Below are 23,309 nucleotides of genomic sequence, written 5' to 3'. Positions count from 1 at the left end.
GAAAGGCTGTAGAAGGAATTAGACAGATTAGGAGAAAGGGCAAGAAAGTGGCAAATGAGATACAACGTTAAAAAATGTATGGTCATGTACTTTGGTAGGAGAAATAAATGTGCAGACTATTTTCTAAATGGGGAGAAAACCAAAAATCTGAGATGCAAAAGGACTGGGGAGCCCTTATGCAGAACACCCTAAAGTAGCCTTTCTCAACCTTTTTGGCCTGGAAGAACCCTTGAAATAATTTTCAGGTCTCAGGGAACCCCTGCATAAAATTTATTATATCTACAGTTCACAGTACATTAGCGTGATCAGTAAGTTGTAGATACGATAATCGACAAATAATTTTAACTGGTCTTGAGTAGAGGATGAATTTTTAGCTAACCTTTCTTGAAAAAAACAAGTAGTTGAGCTTAGCTTACCTTTCTTGAATTTAATCTTTCTTACCCTTTCATAAATTTTTAAAACTCATAAGGCAAACATAATAAATTTCTGTTTAACCGGCTTATAAATGCTACAATATGACATTTATTGGTGAAATCTGTTGACTCATCAACCTAGATAGAGAAGCACTTATCACACAAAACCTCTTCAGCATCATGTGACATGTCATCAATCCGAGGACTTACTGTCCTGTCTGAGAGTGAAACCTTTTAAATTTCTCGTACTGTATCTGTACTAGCATTTTGCCCACTATAATTTAACATGCTGGCATTATTAGGTTCATACCAGCTGTGTGACTTTTCCTTTTCTGGGTAATTAGTTCTGCTACTAAATAACTAGCTTCCTGAGTTCTTTTCCTGACTGTGACTTTATTACTAAAATCTTTATTCTGTTTTTCTTTTGAGATTCCAATAGCTGTTTTAAATGATCAGCTTTTTTATGTGTCATATGATTTGTAGTTAAGTTTCTTTTCAATTTTGCTGGAACTATTGCTGCATTTATAAGCTGTGTGCCATAGATTTGGTACAATGGAACAGGACAACTTGGATCAACAGTCTATGTAAAACCCATTGATAAGTACAGTAGCTTTCATTGTAAAGACGTAATTTTTTTGGGTCTATTGTTGCACTAGTGTAATGAAACAACTTAGGAGATTGTATTTCTTCATCGTTAATGGCATAATAAATAACTAAGCAGGAAAATCTGAAAAAAATATGAAAACTTCACAATACAATTCACTTCTAACCTACACAATCCACCTTTTGCAACGTTTACAACAACAGTAAAGTGGCAGGCCAGCAGCTGCAGTGCATAAAAATCCTTCTTTTGAATGAAAATTTCCCTCCAGTTTCTACCACACTGGTAGTTTGTTCACTCATGTAAGTTGGTCGTTGGTGCATAAGGGTAAGGTGGTGGGAGGTAATTCAGGAGGGAGAGGCTGACACCACAGCCCAAGTTGGGTGAGTCCATTCAATGCTCAGAAAATGCACTCCATGCTCCTCAAGAGCCTACCTACATCCTCCCCTCCATGTAAAACAGTGCTCACCAATAATCAACTGCCTTCCCTATCTCACATCAAAAACTGAGAATAAGCACGGTCCTACTGCGCACTGCCATACTGGACTGAGATTGCCCGTGGGGCTGATCAGTCACTGCCCACCACTGTGAGCGCTAGCATCGCGCATTGTGTGAAGTTCTGAAAGCTATGTTTTTTTTTAAATTGCAATCCCTTGCGGAACCTCTAGCAACCTCTTACAGAAACCCAGTTGAGAAACCGTGTCTGAAAGGTTAACTTGCAGAATGCATCGGTGCTGAGAAAGGCAAATGCAATGTTAGCGTTCATTTCGAGAGGCCAAGAGTATAAGAGCAGGGATGTGGTGCTGAGGCTTTATAAGGCACTGGTGAGACCTCACCTTGAGCATTGTGAACAGATTGAGGCTCCTTATCTGGGAAAAAATGTGCTGCCATTCGAGAAGGTTCAGAGGAGGTTTACAGGGATGATTCCAGGAATGAAAGAGTTGTCATATGAGGAACGTTTGATGGCTCTGGGCCTGTGCACGCTGGAATTTAGAAGGATGGGGGGGGTGGGGTGCTGGGGGGTGTTGCAAGGCCTAGACAGGAGTGATGTGGAAAGGATGTTTCTCATGCTGGGGGAATTTAGGACAAGAGAGCACAGGCTCAGGATAGAGGGGATTCTATTTCAAACAGAGATGCGGAAAAAATCTCTTTGGCCAGAAAAAGATGAATTTGTGGAATTTGTTACAGCACGCAGCCGTGGAGGCCAGGTCGTTTGGTGTATTTAAGGCAGAGCTTGATGCGTTCCTGATTGGATACGGCATCAAAAGTTTACGGGGAGAAGGCCAGGGAGTGGGGCTGAGGAGGAGAAAAAGGATCAGCCATGACTGAATGTTGGAGCAGACTCGATGAGCCAAATGGCCTAATTCTGCTCCTATGTCTTATGGATTTGTGAATTTAGTAGATGATTTCCACACTACGGATGTGACTACACTTAATGATCTGGTTATTCTGTCTTCTCCACTACCCCACCCCACCCCCACCACATCTGGTAGAAGATCCAAAAACTTGAGAATACCTATCAGCAGGCTCAAGGACAGCTTCCATCCTGAAGTGTTGAAACCCCTGTTGAAGATTCAGAATTTCAGATTGATTAATGTCATATCCTGTATACAAGTGTAAAGGAGAAAAAAATAATTGTTACTTCAGATCTGATGCAGCCAAACACAAATACCGAAAACAAAGAACACAATAATAATAGAAAAACATAATAAATATAAATACATAAGATGGCTTCTCTACAGTACATAGATTGATGGTATGTCCATAAAGTGATGCTAGACACAGGACTTCATGTATCATAGCAATGAACCCTTAACCTCTTGACCAGCATTCAATTTGTTAAAATGTAGAGCACAATGAAAAGAAATCTTTGTTGGAACTAAATCTGTACACAAGATTTGGCCATTGGTTGTACTTTCTTGTGCACATTCTGCACATCATGTAATTAAATGTCAGACTTAAACCTGATAATATGGCATGTATTTACTGTAGATGAGTTTCTCACAAGTGTCACACCTAAAGTTGTTCATGTTGTAATTGTATTCTTTTATTTGGGTATGAGTGTCTGTATGACAATAATTAATGAAACGTCAAATGAAAATCAAGCATGTTCTTCTGTCTTGATGTATATAGGTTACCTTAGCAACCTCTGTGAACGGCAATCGTGTGACGAATGGATTGGGAAGGCTGGATGAAACCAAAAGTAAGGCACATTTGTACTCTTTTTTGGTTTATATTGCTTTTTGAGAAATGGCAGATATTTTTGTTAATCATAGTCACTAATGTTGGTAATATCAGTGAAAATTAAATAAAAATGAAAATGCTGGAAATTCTCAGACCTGCATCGCTCTATAGTTTATGCAGAAGAGATTGTGTCTTACAAATCTGATTGAGTTTTTATATGAGATAACTAAGGAAGTTGACTATGACAAATCAGTAGAAATGTTTTACGCAAACTTTAGTAAAGCTTTTGACATTGTAGGATGGTCCAGAAGATTAAGCTGCAAAGGATCTGAGTCATATTAGCAAACTGGACCAGACTGGATCCAAACTTGGCATAAGAGGCAAAGGCTACTTTTACCTAACCCTGATGAGTTGTCTTGTCCTGAAACATTAACTATTCATACCCCTCCATAGATGCTGCTGGAGCTGCTGACTTTCTCCAACATTTTGTGTGTATTGCTCAAGATTTCCAGTATTTGCAGAATCTCTTATATCACAAGTATTTTTGTGACTGAGAGTCTAACAAATAGTGCATTAGAGGGATCTGTGCTTGGACCATTGTTTTAAAAATATATGTGATTGTAAGGGTTTGTAGGTAACATGAAAATTGGTGGACATAGATAGCGAAGGAGATTGGCTAAGAATGCAGTGAGACACACAGCGGATCATCTGTAAATTTGATAGGGATGGAGCAGAACTTAATCCTGGAAAAATAAAGTAATGCACTTTGGGAAAGTACTTCTGGGAGAACATACAGAATAAGTGGCAGAGACCTTATAAACATTGTTGTACAGAGAGACCTTAGGGTGCAAGTATGTAGCTCCCAATAGCCTGGTGAAAAAGACATTGGCTGTACTTGCTTCATAGACAGAATCATTGAATACAAGAAGGAGGATGTAATGTTGCAGCTGTATAAAATGTTGGTTAGATTACACATAGAAAATATGTATAATTCTTGAAATAAATATAAGAATTTAGGTAGTATCATCATCTTAATAGCATTAACTCTACCAACCAATGACAAAGATAGTGGAGACCACCTAATAGCAAGTTGCTTAATTTGATCAATTAAAGGTAAAAAGTTAACCTTAAATAGATCTTTATGTTTTTTAGTAATTTTAATACCTAGGTAAGTAAAATAATCTGTAACAATTTTATATGGTAAATCTTTATAAATTGGAACTTGCATATTTAATGGAAATGGTTCACTCTTGTTAAAATTCAATTTATAACCAGAAAAATTACTAAATTGAGTAAGCAAAGACGAAATAGCAGGGATAGATCTTTCAGGGTCAGATATATATAATAACAAATCATCAGTGTACAATGATACTTTATACGTCCTCTCCCCACGGGTAATACCCAGAATATTAGGTGATTCCCGAATAGCTATAGCCAACGGTTCTAAAGCAATGTCAAATAGTAAAGGACTTAAAGGGCAACCTTGCCTCGTACCACGAAATAACTGAAAAAAAGGGGATCTTTGATTATTGGTAAAAACCGAAGCTAAATGTTTATGGTATATTAATTTAATCCATGATATAAATTTTGAACTAAAATTAAATTGTTGCATTGTAGTAAATAAATATGGCCATTCAACTCTGTCAAGTGCTTTTTCAGCATCTAAAGATATAACACATTCTGGTATTTTAGATGAAGAAGTATAAATAATATTAATTAATTTTCTAATGTTAAAAGATGAATAGCGATTTTTAATAAACCCAGTCTGATCTTCAGAAATAATTCGAGGTAAAATATTTTCTAATCTAATAGCAAAAATTTTACTGAAAATCTTAAAATCCGTATTTAATAAGGATATAGGTCGATAGGATGCACATTCAGTAGGGTCTTTATCTTTTTTAAGAATTAAAGAAATAGAAGCTTCATAAAAAGATTGTGGTAGTTTACCTACAATTAATACATCTTCAAAAATTTTACAAAGCCAAGGAGAAAGTATAGAAGAAAAAGATTTAAAAAATTCTACAGGAAAACCATCTGGACCAGAAGCTTTACCAGAATTCATTAAAGAAATAGCCTTTTCTATTTCAGATTCCGTAATAGGTGTATCTAAAATTACATTATCCTCAACAGTTATTTTTGGAATATTCAATTTCCTTAAAAATTCATTTATTATAGAAGAATCCTTAGTGAATTCTGATTGATATAAAGAGTTATAAAAATCTTGAAAGGCTCTATTTATCTCTTTGTGATTGATCGTCAGAGTACCATCTTGTTTACGAATTCTAGTAATCTGTCGTTTATCCGAAACAATTTTCAATTGGTTAGCCAATAATTTACCAGACTTATCTCCATGCATATAGAATTGAGTTTTTGATTTAATTAACTGACTTTCAATCAAAGAGGATAATAATAAACTATGTTCCATTTGAAGTTCCACTCTTTCTTTATAAAGTTCTTTACTTGGAGTCATTGAATAAATTTTATCCATTGCTTTGATTTTATCAACTAATGTTAATATTTTAGAATTAGTTCATTTCCTAACTCCAGCAGAGTATGAAATAATCTGTCCACGAATATATGCTTTAAAAGTATCCCACAAAATTCCACTAGAGATCTCTACTGTAGAATTTGTTGCGAAAAACAAATCAATTTGTTGTTTAATAAAGTTAACAAAATCTAAATCCTGCAATAAAATAGGATTAAACCTCCAAAATTTAGTATTGACATATGAATCCGTTATTTTAATAGATAACTTCAGAGGTGCATGGTCAGATATGGTAATACATTCATATTTACAATCAGTAACATCTGTGAGTAAATGGTGATCAATGAAAAAGTAATCAATTGAGTAATTATGATAAACATGGGAAAAGTATGAAAATTCTTTGGCATTAGGGTGAAGAAAACGCCAAATTTCACAAATAGCTGAATTGATCATAAAAGAGTTAATAAGAAAAGCCGATTTATTCGGAAGAGTTTGGGTAGGCTTGGACCTATCCATCACAGGGTTTAAACAACAGTTAAAATCCCCACCCATTATCAGTCTATATTGATTCAGATTAGGAAAAGATGTAAATAAGCATTTAAAAAATTCAGGACAATCAGTATTTGGAGCATAAATGTTAACTAGGACAACTTTTTGATTGAAAAGTAGACCAGTAATAAGCAAAAATCTACCTTGTGGATCTGAAATTGTTTCATGATGTATAAAAGAAGTTGATGAGTCTATAAAAATAGAAACACCTCTTACTTTGGCTTGCGAATTTGCGTGATACTGTTGGCCCTTCCAAAACCTAAAAAAACGTTGACTATCCACCTTCCTTTCATGAGTCTCCTGCACAAAAATAACATTAGCATTCATTCTATGGAATACTTTGAATATTTTTTTCCGTTTGATTGGATGATTTAAACCATTAGTATTCCAAGAAACAAAATTAATAATCCTATCCATATTGACAATATTTATTACAGTTAACACATAAGTTTAAAAAAAAAATGAACTCATGAACCCGGAAGAAGGAAGTGAGTTCAAGGAGAAACCGGAAGTCACGGCACTGCAACCATTTTTGTAGTTTCATATAGGCCCATGAAATAAAACTATGCAAAAAGCAAGCAAAAAGAAAAAAAAGAAAAAGAAAAATCCCCCTCCCTCCACCCTCGAAACCCCAGGAAAAAAGCCAAAAAGAGGCAAGCAGGCAATCTAAAACTAAAATTACCCCTGTGTCTCAGGAAGGCAACTCAGACAAAAAAAATTGAAAAAAATACAAACAACCCATATTATAAAAAAGGATTAATATAACAATTTTTATTCCTAAAGTTTTTTTTGATACTATTGACTCTAAAATATCTTCTTATTTGTGGCAGAACAAAAACCCTAGATGGGGTAAAAAATATTTACAGAAGCCTAAGAAAGAGGGCGGCTTGGCTTTACCAAACTTAAGATTTTACTATTGGGCAGTCAATATACGGTATTTAATATTCTGGACACAAGAATGGACTATAGCTACTTGCCCACAATGGGTAAATTTGGAATGTAAATCTGTACAAGATTTTTCATTGATTTCAGTCTTAGGATCTTAACTTCCTTTTTCTTTATTCAAATTGAATAAACAGATAACTAATCCTTTAGTCAGATATACATTACGAATTTGGTTTCAATTTCGTAAATTTTTTGGTTTGAATAAATTTATTTTATCATGTCCTATAATATCTAATTATTTTTTTCGGCCTTCATCTATGGATCAAGCTTTTCTTTTATGGAAAACAAAAGGTATAACATGTTTTCGTGATCTGTTTCTGGATGATAACATTATGTCCTTTGAACAGCTATCTAATAAATATAATTTACCTAAAACCCATTTTTTTAGATATTTGCAAGTTAGAAATTTTTTGTATAATGAGTTACAGTCTTTTTCGAAAGAATGTCCATTGGACATTACAGATAGAATTTTAGCTCTTAATCCTTATCAAAAGGGTTTAGTAGCCATCATTTAAAAGATGATCATGAATTTACAGTTAGATGTATCAGAAAAAATTAAGAAGGAATGGCAAGAAGAGTTGCATTGTCTTATATCTACTGAGCAATGGGAAAAAATTTTATTATTGGTAAATTCGTCCTCTGTCTGTGCTAAGCATGCCCTAATACAATTTAAGGTTGTACATAGAACTCATATGTCTCAGGATAAACTGGCTCGATTTTACTCTCATCTTAACTCAACCTGTGATAGATGTCATTCTGACGTTGCTTCATTGACTCATATGTTCTGGTCTTGTCCTTGTTTACAAAATTATTGGAAAGATATCTTCAGTATTATTTCAAAAGTCTTAAAAATTAATTTTCAACCACATCCTCTTACGGCAATTTTCGGTTTACCAATGATGGATAATAATCGTTTATCTGCTTCATCTCAACGAATGATTGCATTTGTTACATTAATGGCTAGAAGATCTATATTATTGAATTGGAAAGAAATTAATCCTCCAACTGTATTTCAGTGGTTTTCTCAAACTATTTCTTGTTTGAGTTTAGAAAAGATTAGAAGTGTGGTTTTTGAACCTTCAGTTAAATTTGAAGAAACTTGGAGACCTTTTATTCAACATTTTCACATGAGTTGAATTGTCTTTTCCTAAACCTTACTTATATTATCCTTAATCGATTGGATGGAGGTTCGGAGTTATTGGCACTACTGTATATGTACTTAATATTATTCAATGGCCCATGTTGGTTAGTGGGTTTTTTTTTTGTTTTTTTTTTCTCTCTTTTTTTGGGGGGGGTTTCCTTTTTTTTTCTTTTTACTTCTTTGTTCATTATTGTTCTGGGTTTGAGAGGTTATATATTTTTATTATTACATATCTGAATGTCTATTTAAACTATTAATTGTGTACTCTCAAACATTTTGTATTCATGTTTCATTTATGTTTGTTTAAAACTAATAAAAAGATTTAAAAAAGAAAAGAAAATATGTATAATTCTGATTGCCACATGACAGGAAGGAGATGATAGCAATAAAAAGAGTGCAGAAGATGTTCACCAAGACATCGCCTAGAGTGGAATTTTGTAGTTACAAGGACTTCCTGTAAGACGGCAGTGCACTCAGAAGCAGCAGGGTCTCAGGGACCAACTAAACACGTTTTAGTCTTTATTAAACGTCTTTTTTACGTTGCAAGACAATGCCGGACTTTGAGAGCTTTGGGTGCTGCAGGTTTACCCCATCAGGGAGCTGCTCATTGGTAGAAGAGCTAGAAGAGCTAGACTTGGTGTGGACTGTGTTGCTACCTGCTACAGAAGGCACCAGAGTTAGTGTGTGAAGACGGCGGGTGATTGCCTTGGACATTTGTGGACATTGATAATATAAGATGCCGCAGGCCCGTTTCCCTCATTTGTTGGACTAACAGATGGCAAGGGAGCTGCATGGCCTTGGTTGTAGCAAGGTTTAGGCCTCAAGCTGCAGGCTTGCCTGCTGCTGCAGTCCAGCAGAGGAGACAGTAGAGGTGGTGAGTGCACGCAGTTTGGAACTGGCCTCCCCCATCGCTGCTGCATTGTTCCATCAGTGGAATGACAAGTTGGATTGTGTGCGGGAACTGCATCATCAGTTTACAGGACATGTCACTTACGGTTTTTGGCCCTATATTTTTTGTATAACTGTATGTTTGCTTGTTATCTTGAATGTGCTGTGTTGTGCTGTGTATGTTTTTCACCTTGGCCTCAGAAGTATGCTGTTTAGTTTGGCTGTATTTATGTATGGTTGAATGATGAACTTGAGAAACAGAAATTGGATAGGCAGTATTTGTTCCTATTGGAACATTGGAGGTTGAGGGATAGCCTCATATAGGGGCCTTATAGAATTATAATGGGCGTAGGTAGATTCTGAATCTTTGCTCCAAGACGGGGGAGTCTAAAACCAGAGGGAATAGGTTTAAAGTGAGAGGGAAAGAATTTAAGGGAGATGTGAGAAGTGAGTTTTTCACACAGGTTATGGTAAGTATCTGAAACAAAATGCCAGAATAAGTGGTTGAAGCAAATACGATTGCAATATTTGAAAAGCATGTGCTCAGGTCCTTGGATAGGAAATGTATAATGGAAGCAGGCTTACAGATCAAAGGGATTATTGATGAAGAGATTACCTTTTGAATCAGGACCAGGATTATTGTCATTGACATACATCAAGAAATTTGTTGTTTTTTGGCAGCAGGACAGTCGAAGACAAACTACTAGAAGTTACAATAATAAATAAAAGGGAAATAGCGAGGTAGTGTTCACGGATTCATGGACTATTCAGAAATCTGATAGCAGAGGGGAAGAAGCTTTTCAGGCTCTATCTGTACTTTGATGGTAGAAGGAGAAGAGGGCATGTCCCAGGTGATGAGCATGGTGATTATTGAACCTGTCCTCTAGAATTTAGGAGAGGTGATGTCACTAAAGCTTGGAAGTTTCTCTGTTCCATTCATAAACTGAACATGACAGCAAGTGATGTGGTGAATTGCTACTGCCCCATATTGAACTTATTATATCTGGACCAGCAGCAAGAGATTTACTCCAGAGGCCTGAATTTGAAGATGATCATGCCAGCTGAGGAATTTAAACTCCTGCAAGTAATGATAATCATGAAAATTTCAGAATATTATAAAAGCCCTTCCAGTTCACTGATGCTCTTCAGGGAAGGAAGCCCATTATTTTTATCCAGTCTAGCCACAGTTATTGGCTTTTAATTGTCTCCTCTTAAGGATGGACAATAAGTACCGATATGTCTGATGAAGTTCACATCTTTGACAGAATAAAAAAAGAACTTTTGAGTAAATTGGTAAACTAGCTTTGAACAACATTTAAGGAGTGGAGACTGCAAACATGAATGTAGATGTGACAAATTCTCAGCCAACTTTCACCTGAAAAGTAATCAAAGTGAAGGAAATTAGTGACTGCAGTTAAAATTTCACAGATTACTGGATAAACTGCTATAATTTAAAGTTTAATTTCAATAAACAAAATTAGAACAGCACATGTGCTGTCTTGCAGAATATTGGGGATTCTGTTGGTAGGGTAAGTGAAAGCAAAAATCAGAAGCATATAAAAAAAGAGCAAATTTACAAAAACTGATCAATGATAGTGGTATGATCCATGCAGATAATTTTTATCTTTGCATTTCAGATAAAGTGAATCTTTGTTTAATAATCCTTTTACTGTGACATTGACAGGTGGTGATGGTTTCCTGATATAACTGCCTTGCAGCAATTGTAAAGTTTATTTCTGTGTGTGTGCTCCGGGTATTTTATCTGCCCATGGGACTGTGTTGATAGAATTCCTCAATGATTTGAGTGATATTTAGGTGTAAGTAGATGAATTCCTCTTTTATATATTCAAAAGTCAATCCCAAAGAATAAAACTATTTACTGATCCTTTCCCGATCTACCTGAGCCATTCAACTTGCCCACTCTGTAATAGTAAAAATTTAAGGTTCTATTAATATTATTAAGAGTATTTATTGCTAGGATCATGCAGCTTTGCTTCAATTTATTTGCAGGATTGAATTACTGTATACTCACATTATTACACTTTAACATTCATCCAGAGCTGCACTCACTCTCGTTACTAGGCAGCTGGCATTCACATAATTAGTAGAAAATCAAATGCAGGAGCCATCAGTTATTATCTCTGTCTCACTGGCTTTCTTTTGACAAATAGGCTGAAAGATGTTTTTCCTGTAGTTAGAAATCTCAACAACAAGAATAACGAGCATGTATTTCCTTATTCTGTCTCAATCATTGTATGTATTACTGATTTTCTTACTGCCATACTATATCATGACCTTAAATGTCAGCAGAACTTTCGACCACTCCAGAGTGTCTTCAATACTTGCATGCACTTACACTGTCAAAAATGCACTTCATTTGCATCAATAAGGGAAAAAACTGTAGTTTCATTACATAATCGAACCTTGCTTGAAATATAAGGTGACAATTTCTATATTTGGTGCCCCTGGTGAAATTAATGACAAAATCGTGTGCAAGCCATTACTTCCTTCAAGGCAAACTCTAACATCATCAATGGTTGTGATGCTTCATTCACAGATGAGCTGAATGCCTTTTATTCCCACTTTATGTCGACACGTACATTCGAATGCTATTCATAGACTACAGTTCAGCATTCAACATTTCTCTGAGAAACTGATTGGAAAGCTGAGTCTACTGGGCCTGAACACCTCCCCCTGCAACTGGATACTAGATTTCCTGACTGGGAGACCTCAGTCAGTCCGGATCGGAGGCAGCATTTCCAACACCATCACACTGAGCGCGGGGGCCCCCCAGGGTTGTGTGCTCAGTCCACTGCTGCTCACTCTGCTGACCCATGACTGTGCTGCAACACACAGCTTGAACCACATCATCAAGTTCGCCGATGACATGACCGTGGTGGGTCTCATTAGCAAGAACGACGAGTCAGCATACAGAGAGGAGATGCAGCAGCTAACGGACTGGTGCAGAGTCAACAACCTGTCTCTTAATGTGAACAAAACAAAAGAGATGGTTGTTGACTTCAGGAGGACACAGAGTGACCACTCCCCGCTGAACATCGATGGCTCCTCGGTAGAGATTGTTAAGAGCACCAAATTTCCTGGTGTTCACCTGGCAGAGAATCTCACCTGGTCTCTCAACACCAGCTCCATAGCAAAGAAAGCCCAGCAGTGTCTCTACTTTCTGCGAAGGCTGAGGAAATTCTTCCACCCCCCCATCCTCATCACATTCTGCAGGGATTGTATTGAGAGCATCCTGAGCAGCTGCATCACTGCCTAGTTTGGAAATTGCACCATCTCAGATCGCAAGACCCTGCAGCAGATAGTGAGGTCAGCTGAGAAGATCATCGGGGTCTCTCTTCCCGCCATCACGGACATTTACAGTACATGCTACATCCACAAAGCAAACAACATTATGAAGGACCCCACGCACCCCTCATACAAACTCTTCTCCCTCCTGCCATCTGGGAAAAGACACCAAAGCATTCGGACTCTCACGACCAGACTGTGTAACAGTTTCTTCCCCCAAGCCACCAGACTCCTCAATACCCAGAGTCTGGACTGACACCAACTTACTGCCCTCTACTGTGCCTGTTGTCTTATTTATTATTTATTGTAATGCCTACACTGTTTTTTGTCTCTTTATGCAGTCCTGGGTAGGTCCGTAGTCTAATGTAGTTTTTTTTCTGTGTTGTTTTTACGTAATTCAGTGTAGTTTTTGTACTGTTTCGTGGAGCACCATGGTTCTGAAAAATGTCTCGTTTTTACTGTGTACTATACCAGCATTTATGGTCAAAATGACAATAAAAAGTGACTTGACTTGACTTAAAAGGGAGAATAAAAGTATACCTGTGCAGATCCATGCAGCATCTGGCTACCCTGCGATATCAGTTTCAGAGGCTGACATCAGAACACCTTTCAAGAGGGTGAACCCTTGCAAGGATTCAGTCCCTATTGATGTACCTGACAGGACATTGAACATTTGTGCCAACCAACTTGCTGGAGTCTTCAGGGACATCTTCAGCTTCTTGCTGCTGCAGCTGGAGGTTCCCTCGAACTTCAAAAGGGCACCAATCATACCGGTTCCCAGGAAGAGCAGGGTGGCCTGTCTCAACAACTATTGCCCAGTATCGCACACACCTATAGTGAGGAAGTGTGGCTAGAATCAACTCATGAACTTCAGGAAGAGGAAACTGGGAGGACACACTGCAGATCTCATCAAGAGGTCAGCAGTGGAAAGGATGAGCAGCTTCAAGTCCTTCAGTGTCAACATTTCTGAAGATCTATCCCAGGCCCAACATATTGTTGCAATTATGAAGAAACACGCCAATGACTAAATTTTGTTTTAGAATTTTACCTTGTATTGGTCTGTCATCAAAGACTCTAGGCAAATTTCTACAGATGTACTGTGAAGAGCGTTTTCACTGGTTGCGTCACCGTCTAGTATGGAGGGGACACTGCACAGGATCAGAAAAAGCTGCAGAGGTTTGTAGAATCATCCAGCTCCATCACGAGTATGAGCATCCCCACCATGGAGAACATCTTCAGAAAGTGGTGCATCAATAAGGTGGCATTCAGCGTGAAGGACCTTCACCATCCTGGACATGACCTCTTCCCATTATTCCCATCAGAGAGGAGGTACAGGAGCCTGAAAGCGCACACTCAACATTTTAGGAACAGCTTCTCCACTATTCCATCAGATTTCTGAACATGAACCCTACCTGGTGATTTTGCTCTCTTTTTGCGCTATGTAATTATTATTATATTTTTCTTGTTTTAACTTATACCTATTTTTATACATTGCATGGCTGCCACAAAACAACAAATTTTATAGCATTTTTCAGTGATAATAAACCTGATTCTGAGCACTCCAGTTGTGCTGCACTCGAATAGCAGGTGTGTAAAATGGGGTTAACAACCTCCAATACACTGACTCTGGGTACAAATGTAAAACCAATAGTTGATACCTTTAAAAAGTAAACAGGAGGAAGAATAATGCTTCATTTGGTGCAATGTACAGTTCACAATTATTCATTTCATTTATAATCTGTATTCATTAAATAGTATCATGCTAATTTCCTCTTTGCTCCATTACAACAGATGCTTGGTTACACAAATATAAGTTCTTACAGCCCCAGTTAATACCATGGCTTATCATTGGCAAGAGCCACATTGCTTTTGTCTTACTGACTGTTAAATGTTATTTCGGAAATACTTCAGTAGAAGCAGTGCGAAATAGGTAAACTATCTTACTGAAGCATTAGCAAAGAGAACACCTTCGGTTGGTAATTTGGCTGTAATAGTACTTCTATATTATTTCCTGCATAGAACACACAAGTAATTAAAGTCAACCAAAGATATTCAGTTTTGGAATTGATAAAATCACTTAATCAAACATGAGGGTGACAGAAAAGGCATCTCTATCCCAGGGGGGAATTCACCAAACTGAACTTTGTCTAAATGACCCAGCTCTTGGCTCCAGGTGCCCAAGTTTGATCCAGAACATGGATAGTGTCAATGCAGAGTTTGCACATTCTCCATGTGAATGCTTCAGTTTCCTGGATTTTCCAGTTTTAGGCCAACATCCTAAAGATGTGCCTTAATTAGCCACTGTAAATTACCCATGTATGATAATACTTAGAGGAAAGGAGAAATGGTCAAACCAGTGGACAGAGAATAATTTACAGGAATATCGGAAGTGAAAGGAGCAAGGGAATAGGACTAATGATTTTGCACCACTGGGATTTGGCATGAACACAGTGGACTGAATGGCCTCCTTTTGTGTTATTAGAAGTGTTGTGTATTTAATATTTCAGTAGTGTTTGAGTAATGTTGAATATATATTGTTTGATTAAACATTCTTGTTCATTTAAATAATTGATTACAGATTATACGTAATAGTAGGTTAATGGTATACATCACCACATCGCCACGTCATATGTATGCACCTCCCTTAAAGTAAAAACAAAGTTAGACTTGCTTTCCCTGCTCTGTGTTTTGCTATCAATTTGTCCTTGTGTTTTGGAGTTACACAACGAAACAGTGGCGATGAGGACGTTTTAAACAAGCCTGAAACAACTATCTACCTGTTGAAGGGCAGTGAGATGTTCAAATTTTTAAAAATATGTAGCATGCTTTCTTCACAAGAGAGAAATGGTCAAGAAGTTTTGACCTTCTTGTTTTAAAAAGGCAGAAAACAGATGAGTTCATGGGTTCATAAACAGTGAATGCCAAGTGATAATAATCATAAAGAAATTTTTAAAAAGCAGAAATGGCTGGCTACATCAGATAGATAGGCATGTTCGATTGCACAATGGATAACTAGCTCAGCTATAGTTGAGCTGTATTTTGAAGCAAATGAAATAGCCAATGAGAAGCAAGTGCAAGTTTTTCTGAGTGCAGTGGGCTTAAGGAATACAGTTTGCTTAGATGTTTAACTGATTTAACCAAACCAGCGGAAATGAGCTTTGCTGCTATCATGAAAGTAATATGGGAATGTTTAGAACTGTAAGTATTGTTGATTGTAGGTTTCATAACTAGAATCAAAAGGAAGGGGAACGTGGCTGAATTGAAGAGATTGAACATTGTCAGTTCAGTAATGGGTTTAATGATGCAATGAGAGACTGTTTAGTTTGTGGAATCTTACAAGAAAGCATTTGAAAATGGCTATTAGATGAAGTATAACTCACAGTTAAAAGAGCAGTTGAAGTTGCTGTATCAATGGAAACAGCATACAGAGCCATAATTAAGTTGTAGTCAGGAATGAAATTGAGGGTAAACAAAATTACAATGTCTAAGCACAAATTGGCCTGGCCAAAAAAAATTGTGTTACAGAGGCTCACATACACTAAGCCAATGCAGGATTAAAGGCAAAACTTGAAGAAAATGCAACAAAGAACATGTTAGGCAGACTAACATAAATGGACTGCATAGGAAAGAGATATAGATAAAAAGTATAGTTGCAGTTTCAAAAAGAGCACTATTCTGCATGCTGTTGATGAAAAATCTGATCATAATGAGAGTGACACAGGACTGAGTAGCCTTGAGATTTACAATGTGAAAACGAACAAAAGAACAAAAGTAAATGGCAAATGAATAAAAATGGAATTGTATACTGGCTCAGCTGTTTCAGTCATTCCATGAAATTAATTTAAACAGCTTTTCGAAGTAATTGAACTGAAGACTGCAGATATCCAACGAAGAACATATACTGTAGAAAAGATAACTCCTTTGGGAATGACACTCATATCATTGAAGTATAAAAACCAGCAAGACCCATTGGGCTTGTATGTGGTAAACAGGAGGGCCAGCATTGTGGGGCAGTGATTAGCTGGGGCAACTATAACTTGATAGGAAATCCATCCACCATTTGCATCTTGCATCCCCCGTAATATAGTCAACTGAAAGTGAATGAAGAAAGGTACTGGATGTTGCCACAGCAGTGTTTAAGGATGGAATTGGAAAACTCAAACATATCAAGGGTTAAACATAAAATAGTGTTAAATGAAAATGCCACTCCCAAGTTTTATAAAGCCTGTTGGGTTCCTTATACCATACATGATAAAGGGAGCCACTGAGTTAGATCGCACAGAGGCTGAAGGAATTCTTTCCAAGGTTGAGTGTAGCCCATGGGCAACGCCAGTGGTCCCAGAAGACAAAAAGAATGCATCTGTCATGATTTTAGGGTAACCACCAACCTATACCGAAAGTAGATTGATACCCTCTGCCCAGCAGAGCGGATATCTTTACAAACCTTTCTGGAGGAAAACACTTCAGTAAAGTCGACAGCTGAGGCCTACCTACAGAAGGAGATGGAAGAAGAGACCAAAGTATTTCTTACCATAAACCCTCACAAAGGGCTTTATCACTCTAATAGGCTTAGATTTTGGATATTCTGCTGCACACTAGCAGAACGCTATGGACCAGGTGCTCCAAAGCTCTTCAGGCACTCAGTACTCCCTGGAATACGTCATTGTTATCTATGAGGATGACAAGGAACATGGCCAAAATCTGAAGACATTGTTAAAAAAGTTAGCAGATTATGGTGCCAGAGCATGATGCAACAAATGTAAATTATTTAAGCCAAGCATCACTTACTCTGGTCACACTATTGATGCACAAGGATTACACAGGTGTGCTGTGAAAAATCAAGCAGTGGTTGATGCCCCAAGGCCAAAAGTTGTGTCATACTTGTGGTTCTTTTTAGGATTTGTCAATTACTGTAACACGTTCCTAGCTACTATACTCCACCCCTTGAACTCATTATTACGTATCAGGAACAAATGGCAATGGACAAAGCAGTGGGTGATGGCTTTCCAAAAGGGAAAAGAAATGGTGATGTACTCACATATTATGATCCACATCCACTGAAGCTTGCCATGCACTGTTTGAGATGCCAACATCTCCAGAAGGAATATGTCCAGACTGTCGGAACCACTTCCTGCCAGATCAACTCCTACAAGCACCATGGAGGAGGCCCCAGAACCTGAGATTGTTTCACAGCCACAAGTCTCCCCTGCCGAGCAGAGTGACCCCCCCTCCCCCTTGCCAGGAAAGACATAATCTCACAAGAGTAAGACATTTTTCACGAAGATTATATCTTTAGGCCTGAATGGGAGAATGTAAAATTGACTAAGCTGTGGATGTCTATATAGTAGTTGTATTATATAGTGTACTGTATGTAAGTTAAGATGCATTTTATATTGATTTGGAGTTTCTAGCTACACAGGGAGTAGTGTTGTGTATTTAATATTTCAGTAGAATTTGAGTAATATTATAAATATTAAATACACAGCAGAACCCATGGCATCACTTTGAGGAAAAGCAGTAATGGCTCAGCAAGTCAGAGACACAAAGTTAAAGCTAACCAATAATCCAAATGGCACCAAACAATAAGCACCAAGAAAAGTGTTGGGCATGCACTTTGCTATCAATGTCTGACCTGGGCCTTCCCTCACTATGTAAAAACAATTTAGTTACAAATGAAATAAGAATCTGGAAGAGCACTAGGAATGACAATAAAATGCCACACAAAATATCATCATCAGACAAATAACAGGGATTCAAGCAAACTTCAATTCCTTCTAGAAACAACATAGGAAGTCTATTTGCACCTGGTATGAACGGAGAAGATTTTCTACCAAACTGTGTGTACGCTGAGGGAAATAAAAGAGAGCAAAGGCGGTTCATGGATATGATGTGTAGAGGTGATGACTGAGATTTTCTTGAGTGGGGCTTGTTGCCTGCAATTGTACCTGCATTTCCCATTCCCCAGAACTGATGTTTTCCAAATCTGCTGGGCCAGATGGTTGTGGAGCTGTGCAGTGAGTTGGTGAGTGACAATGGGGTCTTAATTAATGGCATGGGTAGAGTAGAGGAAGTGCTGTTTCTGAAACTCCATTAGATCTGTTTAACAGATGGCATAGCCCCACTCCCAGCCTTGTCCTGCATCAAAGGTTTTATCAATGCAAGTAATGAAAAAGCCATTAGAAATGAAATGAACAATTATGACGCTTTAAAATAAAATATCAGCTAAGTACACTTCAATTAAGTTAAATTAATTCAAGACATTAAACTAAACCCACATAAACAAAAAAAAAACTCCCTTTCAAGTGAATGTGTCATACAGCCTGAGCCAAGATCATGTGTTTCACATGCCTTTGCATGGCTGCTGATCTCCACTGCCAAATTGTCAAAGTTCAAAGTAAATTTATTATCTTTGAAATGTGGGAGGAAACACCCAATGTGTCAAAAAAGAATGAGTCATGCAAACAGTAAAAAAAGTAACCAGATATTACGAAGGGCATGAACCGCAGAAATCTGAAAGTAAGAATGCAAAAAGGACCAATCAATCTTACTGCGATGCTCTTATGCACAATTATTTTACCAGTGGCTAACAATAGATATACTTGAGTTTGATTCAGCACTAACTTAGTCCAGTGTTGTTAAACTAAGATATAGATTAATGTCACTCAATCAAATTGGAATAACCTTTTGAACACAATCACATAAATAAAGATGTAAATTAACCCATTAGTGTTGAGCAATGCCGGTGACCCAGGTTTAATGCCGCTGTTGTCTGTAAGCAGATTTTATGTTCTCTGCTTATGACTGTGTTGGTTTCCTCCTGGTGCTCTGGTTTCCTCACACATTTCAATGATGTGCACGTTCACAAATTAATTGACTACATGGGTGTAATTGGGTGGCACGTGCTTGCTGGGCCTGAATCTCTCCCTGATTTTGTCTGCTCTGAAAGTAGAGTCTAATTCTTGGTCAGCCAGCCTGACCAATCCTGTTGATGGAAGCCAATGTTCAGTTTGAAATTTAGTCTTCAGTGTATTGCTGCCAATGAACTGTCAGTGGTGAACAGTCGTCTGTTGTGTCTCCTAAGTCTAAGCTGGCTCAGTATCAAGTGACCTAGAAAGCAATCAAGAATATGCATTTATGCACCCAAGGTGGTTGATGCAGATTTAAGAATAACAAAACAGCAACTTTTCCCATCAGGTCTTTCGAAGAGCCATTCAATTGATCCTACTTTTGGTGAAGGGCAAATTCTTGACATCAACAGATTAGCATAATTCCAAAGAGCACAGAATCCAAGCAGCTACTTTAGTCTATTACTATTGAAGATGCAGTCTTTCAAATAGGATGATGAACTGCCATCTTGTCTATTTTCTCAGATGCATGCAAATGGTACCATGGAACTATTTTGAAAGAAAGTAGCATATTATCTGTGAGGTCTCACATATATCCTGGATAATGAATAATTGCTCATTGTGGGAGTTTACTGTCTGCAAAATGGCTGATACACTTCCTACGTTACGCCTGGTACCCCAGGTCAGAAATAGTTCATTGGCAATTTGAGGTGTGAAGGATCCCACATAGATAAAATGAAAAATTATTTATGATAGAATTAGGCAGTCTTGCTTTGAGATTTTACTAATTGAAAGGACACTGTTGTAGCATATCCAAAGAGCTTACTTTAAGGGATACAGGGAATGGTACTCAATGGAATGTACAGCATATTTTTTAGGTTTATTAGACACAGTAATATATGTTGCTGCATTTTTTTGGAAGTAAGCCAGTGCATTAAGAACTTATTTGAGGAGTTAAATGATCATCGATAAATTCCAGGCATTCATTCTGTTGTTGCTGGGTTCTCACCAGTTTCCTAACAACTAAGTAAAGATTACATTTGTTTATTCTCATAGGATTCCACAGTTGTGTTAGTATTAGAATAGAATATATGTATAGATTTAATATCAGAGCACTGATTTTAAAAAAAACACAAAGCCAGGAACAATACTTTCAGCTAGAATTCTATGCAATTTGGTGTTCTGTAGGTGGAGGTAGTTCAGTAACAGGATTCTGCAGTTGTTCAGCTGAATCTAACTTTGTGCAATTGATTTGTTTGCAAATTGATTAATGATGCACTACATCTTGCCCATGCCTTACTGAATTCAATAAGTGGGTATCTGATTATTTGGGCATAATATCAATGGCTATTTTACTGCTAGACCCTGGAACAGATAGAAGTGGGGATTCTGGGAGTAAAAATAGAGTCAATTCATCTCTCCCACCTCTTACCTCTACCAATCTTACTTGCTTCTCACCACTTCCCCATAATTCTCTTCTCCTCAATAGGTTCATTTACTGTCAGAGAAATCTATATAATATACATCCTGAAATTCTTTTTCTTTACAAATATCCACAAAAACAGAGGAGTGCCCCAAAGACTGAATGGAAGTTAATTGTTGGAACCCCAGAGCCCCCCACTGCTTCCCCCACCCCACACAAGCAGCAGCAAGACATCGACCCTCCTCTTCCCCCACCAGCAAAAATCATCGGCACCCTCCACTGAGCACTCAAGCGTGCAGCAAAGCAACAGTAAAGACACAGACTTGCAGTACCCCAAAGACTACTCATTCACCCGCTGACTGGCCTAACCCTATACTAATTGTATTAAAAGCAGTCAAGTTCAGTGAAAAACCTAATGTGTCACCAGATGGAAGGGAGAGAGGAATGGTGGTGTATTAGAGGAGAAGGGAGTAAGAAAGAGAACAGTAGCAACAGTTTAGCTTGCAATTTTTAAATACACTGCTCTACCACCAGCCTCCATATCCAACTCCCGCAAGCACAGCCATAGAATGTCTGGTGGTGGCTACTTTTTCTGCCTCTGCACAGCAAATTCCAGGCAGGTACAAAGGACTCCTGTCTTCTACTCCCTTACTATTACTGATCTAAAAGCTGTCCTCCACACTGTGTACAGATAGCCTTGCTTATTACTAGGATCTTTGCATGCATCTGCTGTAGCATGCAATCATTGGAACCAGCAATAATGGAAGATTATTGATAGGGCTGTTCCTGGCTTCTGTGTTTTATCGGCCTGAAATCCTTTCTGCTTGGGTGAATTTTGAGGATAAACAACAACATCTATTTGAGAAACTAAAGTGAAAATTTGTTAAACAGATGAAGTAATGTTAATTGGGAACATTGTGATAGTTAAAAATATTTATAAAACTCCTTTTCAGTTGAATAGACAGAACTGGCAGCTGCAATATTTCCTAGCTGTTTATCCAGCAATCGACTTCGCACAGGTCTCAAATCATTCAATTTCTAATCATTCTTGAACACTCACCCTGAAATAAAGGGTAAGCACCTGCCTTATTAACATTTTAAGTGCACTTTCTGAGAGAAACAGCTGGAGACTACTGCCATTTAATTCACTGTGATATGTATTCAGATGAGTCACCACTGCAACAATAGTACCACCGGGAGCACACCTGCAAGCCCAGGTTACACCGACAGTGACTGGTTGAAACCCATACACAAAGAAAGGTCATTGTGAATTATACGCGGATACTGTGTCATCTCTTCAATAGCTATAACATTGACTTGAAACACTAATCAGAAATGCGTACATTATTTAAAAGATGCGGCTGTCAACTAAATCCAGGGATTTTACAAGCTTCAATTATTAAAATTATGTACTATTTCTGGATTGATTCACTTCCCACCATGGCTCACAGCTAGGAAGCGAACTGCAGAAATACAGGGGAGGTGGAGAGCTGGTTACCTCTCCTTTATATTTCTTTGCCTCATTATTTGTGCAGTTCAATTAAGACCAAAAAAAATGAAAGCTGCTAAATGGCTTAATCAATTATTTTTAATTTCCTTTATTGACAAAGTTGTGTTTGTTGGCTTACCGACCTCTGCAGGTCCGTTTGCATCCCCAATGCCCCAGCTTTATTTCATATTTAATTGCAGTATCACCAGCAGTTTTATCAGAAGCATCATTATTTAACATTGGAATTATTTCATAAAGCATCAGTTTCAGAAGAATAAATCCCATATCTTGGAGATGACCTTGAAATTCCTTTGGGGCTGTCAGAGGAGAACAATTTTAGCCAAAGAATTGAAAAATGATTACAAAGTCTGACATCTCCCCAGGCATGTCCCCTGTGCTGACCAACTGGCTGGTGTGTATCTTCAATCTCTCGCATCAGCAATGTGTGGCACCCACCTGTTTCAATCAGGTCATAACGGCGCCCAAGAGAAGTGTGATAATTTGTCTCAATGACTATTGCCCAGTGGCGTTTACATCCACAGTGATGAAGTGATTTGAGAGGCTGGTGCTGAAGCATGTCAGCTCCTGTCTGGCAACTTGGATACTGAAGCAACAGGTCTACAGCAGATGCCATCTCATTGGCTCTTCACACAACCCTGGAACATCTGGACAGCAAAGATACATACATCAGGATACTCTTTATCAATTACAGCTCAGCATTTCATACCATCATACCCTCAAAACTAATCAGTAAACTCCAAGACCTGGCCACAATACCCCTTGTGCAATTGGGTCCTGGATTTCTTCACTTGTTCGGATTGGCAAAAACATCTCCTCCACAATCTCTGTCAGCACAGGAGCACCACAGGGATGTGTGCTTAGACCCTGCTCTACTCGCTTTACACCCATGACTGTGGTTAAGTACAGCTCCAACACCATATACAACTTCGCTGATGACACCGTTGTTATGGGCTGTATCAAAGGCAGTGATGAATTGGCATACAGGAAGAAGACTGAAAATTTGATTGAGTGGTGTAATA

At 37.9% G+C, this 23,309-nt stretch overlaps 1 protein-coding gene across 8 annotated transcripts in view; it reads left to right on the top strand.

The window, feature by feature from the left end:
- The window catches only part of LOC132402996 (uncharacterized), a 276,911-nt gene that overhangs the window by 240,904 nt on the left and 12,698 nt on the right, over positions 1–23,309 (top strand). For all 8 annotated transcript variants that reach the window (XM_059986192.1, XM_059986188.1, XM_059986187.1 and 5 more), the window contains one exon: positions 3,148–3,217. In XM_059986192.1, the coding sequence (XP_059842175.1) occupies positions 3,148–3,217 (70 nt within the window). The remainder of the gene's footprint in view (positions 1–3,147; positions 3,218–23,309) is intronic.

The sequence above is a fragment of the Hypanus sabinus genome, chromosome 12 (assembly GCF_030144855.1).
Source record: "Hypanus sabinus isolate sHypSab1 chromosome 12, sHypSab1.hap1, whole genome shotgun sequence".
Lineage (NCBI taxonomy): Eukaryota > Metazoa > Chordata > Chondrichthyes > Myliobatiformes > Dasyatidae > Hypanus > Hypanus sabinus.
This window is presented reverse-complemented; position numbering and strand designations above follow the sequence as displayed.